The 9,180-nt window shown below is 39.9% G+C and overlaps 1 protein-coding gene across 1 annotated transcript; it reads left to right on the top strand.

The window, feature by feature from the left end:
* The first annotated feature begins 960 nt into the window (after positions 1–960).
* USP26 (ubiquitin specific peptidase 26) lies at positions 961–3,709 on the top strand. The gene is given in 3 exon segments (XM_033201576.1): positions 961–1,579; positions 1,582–2,001; positions 2,004–3,709. Coding segments are annotated over 3 exon segments (2,745 nt in total).
* The last annotated feature ends 5,471 nt before the right edge of the window (positions 3,710–9,180 follow it).

Here is a 9,180-nt window from a genome sequence, read left to right as displayed (position 1 = left end):
AATTCTTGGATGTATACTTTCTGATGCAAACATTTGTAGTGCTATCTGCTAACTTATTCAGTAATTCACATTGGCTCCAGAGTTTTTCAGAGATTCTGATTTTCAGTGATTAAGTACATCTAATTCTTCCTCACTTGTTTTGAATACAGGGAGCTAGCTCTGATTAAGTGGGCCTTATGGCCAGAGTTGGCTGCAGGAGCCTCATTCGCCTATATCTAATGGGTAAGAAGTTGTTATTCTTAAACTTTTGTCAATGGGCAGGTAGAATGTAATGATGTTCCCCAGTGCCAAGTGAAATATAGGAACATAGCTAGATTTGGAAGGAGGTAGACTGATTTACTTTGGCCCATATATGAGATCCTCTAGACATCAAGGAAATTCATCTGTTACTGAGTTGAAGGCCACATAGTGCCTTCACTTTCTCACTTATTGTAGTTGCCCTGTGGGGTCATTCTGTGACAGGAAGATTAGCATATAGTATGCATGCACTTGAAACTCTATTGAGTATACTTTTTCAATTATGTACTGAAAGTCTTCCAAGTGTTTCATGATTTCAGTTGAAGTGGGAAGTTAATCAGAATGGAGCCCAATATTTTGGTGGAAACTACATGTAATGTATGAGTGTAGGGTTTGAGTTTTGTCGAAGCCAAGCATTTCTGTAATAGTTTAAAGAATGTTTCTTGATTTTTCCCATAGTGTTCTTGTCTTGGGAATCAAGATTCTGCCTTCATGCAGCCATGGAAGGCTCTCAAAAGGCATTGGTCTCATTACTGAAGGGCTGGATATCTAGAACCTGAACTAGACTCTAGTATAAAGCCAATACTAGAAATAGGATCATTCTGTGTAGAGAACTAATGAACTATTTCTTTGGTGTTTTCTCCACAGCTGAACTTGCAAACCAGATTGGAACTTCAAGATATCAATAACTGGAGATACATATATTTTATTTGTAAAGCAAACATGGCTGCCCTACTCCTACATGGTTTTGTCCAAATAGGGAACTGCAAGACTGGGATGTCTAAGTCAAAAGAATCATTCATTGAAACAGTGGAAGGAAGGAAGAAAGATAGACTGGTGCTCTATTTCAAAAATGGAAAATGTAACACTTTTCAGCTAAGTGATAGTATTCAAAACGTAGTCCTAAGATCCTGTAAAGGAAACCAAAGTCACCTGCATTTAACTTTACAAAATAATAATGTCTTGTTTATTGAAGGATTATCCTCCACAGATGCTGAACAATTGAAGACATTCCTGGACAGAGTTCATCAAAACAAGGTTCAGTCACCTGTGAGACCTGGTAAGGGTAGGAATGTCTTTTCTAGCACAACAACACAGAAGGAAATCAACAAAACTTCATTCCACAAAGTTGATGAGAAATCAAGTAGGAAATCTTTTGAGATAACAAAAGGAAGTGGGGAGACAGGTGTCCTTCAGAGGATGCCTTTGCTTACATCAAAATCGTCAACACTTACTTGCGGAGAGTTACCTGAAAATCAGCACAAGAAGAGGAAAAGAATGCTGTCATCTAGCTCAGAGATGAATGAGGAATTCTTAAAAGAAAGTAATTCTGTAGAATACAAGAATCCAAGGCAGATCGCTTGAGGTGTGTAAGCTGTAATAGAAAGAAACAATTGAAGTTAAAAGAGTTAGAAAAGAATAAGAAATTGGAATGTGAATCTTCGTGCATCATGAACGCTACTGGAAATCCTTACCTAGATGACATTGGACTTCTCCAAGCTCTCACTGAGGAAATGGTTTTGGCATTTCTATTACAACCAGGGAATAGTGATGGTTACACAAAGTGGGATAAAGTAAAACTATTTTTTGAATTATTTCCAGAGAAAATATGCCACGGTTTCCCCAATTTGGGAAACACCTGTTATATGAATGCAGTTTTACAGTCTCTACTTTCGATTCCATCGTTTGCTGATGATTTACTTAATCAGAGTTTCCCATGGGGTAAAATTCCCCTTAATGCTCTTACCATGTGCTTGGCACGGCTACTTTTTTTAAAGATACTTATAATATAGAAATCAAGGAGATGTTACTCTTGAATATTAAAAAGGCCATTTCAGCAGTTGCAGAGATATTCCATGGCAATGCACAGAACGATGCTCATGAGTTTTTAGCTCACTGTTTAGATCAGCTGAAAGATAACATGGAAAAACTCAACACAATTTGGAAGCCTAAAAGTGAATTTGGGGAAGATAATTTTCCTAAACGGGTTTTTGCTGATTATCCTGATACCAATGGGTTTTCTTGCCCTGTCATTACTAATTTTGAGTTAGAGTTGTTGCGCTCCATTGCTTGTAAAGCTTGTGGTCAGGTTATTGTCAAGACAGAACTGAATAATTACCTCTCCATCAACCTTCCCCAAGGAATGAAAGCATGCCCTTCATCTATTCAGTCTACTTTTGATCTTTTTTTTGGAGCAGAAGAGCTTGAGTATAAATGTGCAAAATGTAAGCACAAGACTTCTGTTGGAGTGTACTCATTCAGTAGGCTACCTAGAATCCTTATTGTTCACCTCAAACGCTATAGCTTGAATGAGTTTCGTTCATTAAAGAAGAATGGCCAGGAGGTCGTCATTTCCAAATATTTAAAAGTGTCTTCTCATTGCAATGAAGGCACCAGACCACCTCTCCCCTTGAGTGAGGATGGAGAAATTACGGATTTCCAATTATTAAAAGTTATTCGAAAGATGACTTCTGGAAGCATCAGTGTATCATGGCCTTCAACAGAGGAACCCAAAGATATCCCAGCTTCACACATTGGATCAGATACGGAGTCTGAACAAAAAAAAGGCCAGACAGTCTTTAAAGGGGCAAGCAGAAGACAGAAGCAAAAATACCTTGGAAAAAATTCTAAACCAAATGAGCCAAAATCTGTGTACTCAGGAGATCGAGCATTCATTGAAAAAGAACCGTTAGCTCACTTAATGGCATATCCGGAAGACACCTCACTTTGTCAGTTGCACAAAGCTGGAGGTAAACGTGCCAGCAGCCCAGACACATGTCTTGCAGAAGTTCACTTTCAAACAGTCCCTGAAAATCCAAAACGAAAGAAATATGTGAAAACCAGTAAGTTTGTAGCTTTTGATAGCATTATCAATCGTACTAAAGATTTGTATGAAGATAAAAATGTCAGAATTCCAGAAAGATTCCAAAAAGTGTCTGAACAGACTCAGCAGCGTGATGCTATGAGAATCTGTGAACAAGCCCCTCAGCAGGCACTGCCTCGAAGCTTTCCAAAGCCAGGTGCCCAGGGGCACACAAAGAACCTCATAAAACCTACAGAATTAAATCTCCAGAAGCCTAACAGGAATTCCCTACCTGCACTTGGTTCCAATAAGAACCCAAGAAACAAAGACATTTTAGATAAGATAAAATCTAAAGCCAAGGAAACAAAAAGAAATAACGATAAGGGAGATCATACCTACCGGCTCATTAGTGTTGTCAGCCATCTTGGGAAGACTCTAAAGTCAGGCCATTATATCTGTGATGCCTATGACTTTGAGAAGCAGATCTGGTTCACTTACAATGATATGCAGGTGTTAGGTATCCAGGAGGCCCAGATGCAGGAGGATAGGCGTTGCACTGGATACATCTTCTTTTACATGCATAATGAGATCTTTGAAGAGATGTTGAAAAGAGAAGAGAACGCCCAGCTTAAGAGCAAGGAGGTAGAGGAGACCCTTCAGAAGGAATAAGAGGAGCGTACTCCTCCTTGAACAGATCTGCTTGACTGTCTCACTCTATACCACTTCCTCCATTGAAGGAAAACTCTAATCTTTACCCAGAGATGAAAACGCAATTACTCTAGGACCAAAGGTCAAACAGAAACACTTAATGGGGAAATCACCATTCTAACCCTGACACAGACACCTCAATCCCATAGCTCTGGCTGATGGGCATCTTTCTCTCCTACAAGACTGAAATTGTGTTTTTCATGTTCTTCTCATTTTAATATAGTTAGGGTCTCGCTCTGTCATCCTGGCTAGAGTGCAGTCCTTCAATAATAACTCACTGCAGCCTCAAACTCTTGGCATCAAGCAATTCTCTCTCAGCCACCTGAAAAGAGAGGGGGTATTCTCGCTTGAGCTGGGACTATAGGTGTGTGCCATCAGGCCTAGATAATTTTTTTTTCTTTTTGTAGTGGCAGGGTCTCACTATGCTGCCCAGGCTGGACTTGAACTCCTGACCACAAGCAATCTTCCTGCCTCTTTTCATGTTCTAATGCAGTGGTTTAAAACTATGCTCCTTAAACTCCTTAAACTAGCAGCACCAGGAGCATGGGGTACTCACTGGAAATGCAAAATCTTGGGTTCCACTGTAGACCCACTGATTCAGAAACTTGGGGTGAGGGATAGCAATCTGATGGAGACTGTGATGCTTGATACAGTTTGAGAAGCACTACTGTACTACATACACTACCTTGGTTGCATATTTAATTGCTTATTTTGTAAAAGGTTTTGATTATATTTTTTGTGTCTTTCATATTAATGTATGCCTTGCCTTTGTGAACTTATTAAAAGCCAACTCACAAAAATCACTTCTGATCATACTCTGCAATTTGGTGGAAAGAATAGTTGCTGAGATCCTGGCAATAAAAAATGAGGCTGATAACTTTTGAATCCTCTTGGGCATATATAGATGAGGCTAACTGCCAAGTCAAATCTCCAGATTGATTTGCTTTTAAGAAATTGGCCCACATTTCCTGTGTGTCTGCTAGAAAGTTCTTGGCCTTTGGTGGTCTGAGCCCACCTTGCCATGTTAGTTTTCTTAGAAGGGCACTTTTGTTGCCTCAGAGGAACTTTGTTTACCTGGACTTCATCTGTGAAACCTTGAACAATCTTCTTCATTCAACATTACATGACTAATTCCAGATTTTTTTTTTTCATCTCTGTACCTTATAGTGTGGTGGTCTTGTTCCTTCAATGAGTAAGCATATATGCTTTAAAGTGGACTTGTAGGATTTGAAAGTCTTACTTGTTACTGATTTAACACAACATCAGAAACTCCATATGAAGATGTTCTGCTTCTGGGGAAGATGCATGGATCCTAGTGTGGTCATATTTCATTAAAATCCAGGGGATTTAATAATTTTGCCATCAAGCATGTGCCACTGCTGTATCATAACCTTTTCCTGCCTTTGAGGCAGTGAATCTGTTGTACTTTGTGCCTTTGCTATGAACAAATGACTTGTACTAAGAGGTTTTCTCACATAACATAGGATTGAATTTTCAGTCACACCTTTACCAATAGGAATGTGCCCCCTTGTATGTGGGGTATGGCTTTAGTGTAGCTGTATTAATCCAAGAGCTTTTTGATGCTCTTAAGCCTAGGGTCCTTTAAAATAGGTGAGTTGGATTTTAGTGGTGTGGGGAAGTTATTAATAGGTAATACCCTGTAAGAGGAAAACCAGATTCCAAAGCTTGGAGATTCTATTCAGAACACGGTATATCTAGAAGGAAGTCTTATGGGACCTGAAGATTGCTAAGGTATATAGGAGGGAATATCATAGATTGAATTAATCACTCTTATGGAAGAAGGTGTTACAGACACAATGAGTGATTGTTCAACTTCTGTAGTACTTCAGGAGCTGAAGGATAAGGATGGAGTTGCATTTAGAGGAGAGTGACAATTTGGGTTCTAAATTTCGTGGGTTTTTTTGGCCTCTAGAGTAGTTTATGTTGAGCCCAGTTACATAGATATCAGAACAGGATTTTGGTAAGAATGAAGGAAAGTTGTTTTGTTTTGACAGGAGTGTGTAGATGCTAATAGCTTGATATTTTAGTACGGAGTTTACATCCTGGACACGCTGCTCTTCAGCATGTAGCACTTCCAAATGCAGGGCGAATGAAATGTGAAGAAGATGGTAGGGGTATCCATGACAGGGAGGATCGTGGCTGCAATCCGTTGTTGCCCTGTGAGAAGAAATTCTGAATGCACTATGAATGCTTGTATAGTATTTACATGGTATTTTTTCAAATAAAAGATTAAAAGTTCTTCAGTGACTCAGTGGCTATTATGTATATAAGTTTGTTCTCTTAATTTATGGGTCAAGTTTTCAAGTAATCCACGGAAATAAAAGTTTGACTTTCAGTATGTTCATTTCCTATTGCTTCTGTAACATATTACTACAAACTTAATAGCTTATAACAACATATATTCTTACAGTCCCGGAGATGAAGAGTCCAAGATGATTATCACTTGGCTAAAATGAAGGTGTCAGTAGGGCTGCAATCTTAGTTGCTCTGAAGGCACAATCTGTTTCCTTGCCTTTTCCAGCTTTCTGGAAGCTGCCTGCATTCTTGGACTCATGGCTTCATTCCTCCGTCTTCAAAGTCGGCAATGTTGGATTGAGTTCTCACGCTGCCAAATCTGGTTCTCCCTTTTCTGTCTTTCTTTTCCACTTTTAAGAACCATTGTAATTAGATTTGGCTCACTGAGATAATCCAGGATAATATCCCTATATTTAATCTCAGCAATATTTTAAAGATTTTATTTATTGAGACAGGGTCTTGCCCAAGCTGGAGTGCAGTAGTGCAATCATAGTTCAGTGTAACCTCGAATTCCTGGGCTCAAATTATCCTCCCATCTCAGCCTCCCAAATAGCTAGGACTATAGGTGCTCATCATCACACCTGTTTAATTTGTGTGTGTTTGTTTGTGTGTAGAGATGGGGTCTTGTTGCCCACACTGGTCTCAAACTCCTGGCTGCAAGCAGTTCTCCCACCTTGGCCTCCCAAAGCACAGGGATTACATACATGAGCCACTGTGCCCAGCCTAAATCAGCAATCTTTGTTCCTATATGTCTTGTAACACAACATATTAAATTTTCAAGGATTAGGATGTGGACATCTTTGCAATGCCATTATTCTCCATACTGCACATGCTCAATAGTAAATGTTAATGGAAACCTACCTCAACAACAAAAAATTTAGGGTGGTTCAGGGACCCCTGAACTGAGACCCCTGGGAAATGGAAGTTTGGATAGCTTTACTAGGTAAAGAATTGAAGTAAATAAAGCTTTTAAGATTTTAGCTGAGGGTGAGAGAAAATTATAATTAGTAATTGAAGAGCTCAGACCTTGAGACAAATTACAGAAACAAAGACTATTGTTCCTTTGCATATTTCTCTATGCTTATCATATGAATGCTTTTATTTGAATATGTGTACCATTCTTTTCTATCCTGGTTCTTATTTTTAATTTTATGCACAACTTCATGGGAGATTAACTTTACTTGTCTTTAGGTAAGATAATATTCAATGGGAACCTGACTGAATTTGAGGAGTACTTAATAGATCCCATGATAATTGCAATCACTTGAGAATCCTGGTCATCTAACTTTAGGTAAGAGTGAGCACTTCACTTTACAAGAAGGATTGATGTATCATGTTAGGTAGAAAACGTTTTGCTACTGCAAGGGAATTCGGATGTGTGTCAAAGGGTTCACATGGAGGCAACCAGGAGGGTAGACTGTGCCTGTTATCAATGCATTGCACCTCACCTTCAAATTCACCTTCAATACATGCTCAGCGATAATGGACAGAATTGCTTTAGGCATTTCTCCTTTCCAGTAAACATATGTTGTGCTTTCTCAGTAGTGAGCACTATAGCTGCATTGCAAGTGGAAGGGATTTCTGCTGTTTCCAGTTTGTGGTGGGTTAACAGTGTGGCTGTGAGAGTATCCGGTGGTGCACCATGCCAGCCACAGACCCAGAATGTGTGGTTTCTGATGCCCTCACAGCTCCAGCCTGGTCTGGTGATCACTTTGCTATTGCCATCTTTACGTGGACATCATGCACCTGCACCAGTGTCCTGACTCTCTCTGTTCCTGAGTCCTTCCCGGTTTGGTATTCCACAGTTCTTACAACATCCAGCTCTCCTGACAGGATATGGTACACTCCAGGCCTCCTGCCACACTGGCACTCCCAGTTCCTCTGCATGACCACATACTTGGCCATTGGCTATAGCCCTGCCTATGTGCTAGAGGGTTACCACTGGGGATCCCACTCCCTGTGCATGCCCTTGCATCGAGCGCTGTCTGGGGCTTGCCTGCATTCTAACTGTGCCTCACCTGTCCTCTGGAGGGTTGCCTCCTGTTTGCTCAGTGACTGCAGAAGAGGTCTGCCTCAAACTGGCTGAAGTTTCTGCAATCCATTGGACTGCAATTACAATAGACTTTCAGTAAGGTCTGAACCTTAGCCCTGTAGATTGGGTGACCTTTCCAAATTTGTCCTTCCTTGGGTACTCTCTCTCAGCCTTTGGATATGTTGGGACTTAGAAAACAATACCCCCAAATGAAGGCCTCAGAAGCAAAAGTTTTTCTTTGACATCCTGCCCTCCTGTCTCAGTCCCATTCTCCCCAGAGGCTAGCCATAGAAGCTAGAATCTTACTTCCCCAAGGTGGGTCATAGAAACCAGGACCCTTTTTCCCCAAAGCCAGCATAAATGCTAAAAATACAACTCTAATTTTCCCTCTTCTTTTCTATATAAAAACTGGCAATAAAGAAATTATCTGACCTACCTTGTTTGACTGTAGGTCATGGGACTCCCATTCCAGAGAGGGACCTACCCCATGCTCAGAGAAGTGAAGAACCATCTAGATAGTGAAACTTTGCTGAATTTTCCCACTCAGTCTATTAGCATTAGATCATACCTTTTTGTCCAACCATATTTCTACACAGCTCACCATACATTGTTGAACCTAAGCATAAAAATGAGCAATGTCTCCTGTATGGTTGGGCCTTTCATTCTGAAGGCTTTCATCTATATACATTAAATAAATGTGTATGACTTTTCTCTGATTAATCTGCCTTTTGCAAGTTGATTTTTAAGTGAAACCACAAGGCCAAGGACCTTGTCCCCTACAGAACTATATAGATTTTTCTTATAGATACTCTTACCATAGTTTAATAATTCCTTATATTAAATTTCTCCTGTTTAAATAGTTTCTCTCTCCTGATTGGGCCCAGACTGATATGGAGGCTGAGCATATGGGATAGTCTAGCTATAATATTCCAATTAAAGACTTTAATATGGGATCTTTTGTTCTGATTTCATTTAGTGTTGTATTTTGATATAAATCAGTGCAAAGAATGCTGGATTCAGAATCACAGGACTTTGGTTGCTTCTGTAATGCCTGAAGAGGTAGCTGAGATATTAATTGAGCACC

Source organism: Trachypithecus francoisi, unplaced genomic scaffold (genome assembly GCF_009764315.1).
Source record: "Trachypithecus francoisi isolate TF-2019V2 unplaced genomic scaffold, Tfra_2.0 Lachesis_group6, whole genome shotgun sequence".
In the NCBI taxonomy this organism is placed as follows: Eukaryota; Metazoa; Chordata; class Mammalia; order Primates; family Cercopithecidae; genus Trachypithecus; species Trachypithecus francoisi.
This window is presented reverse-complemented; position numbering and strand designations above follow the sequence as displayed.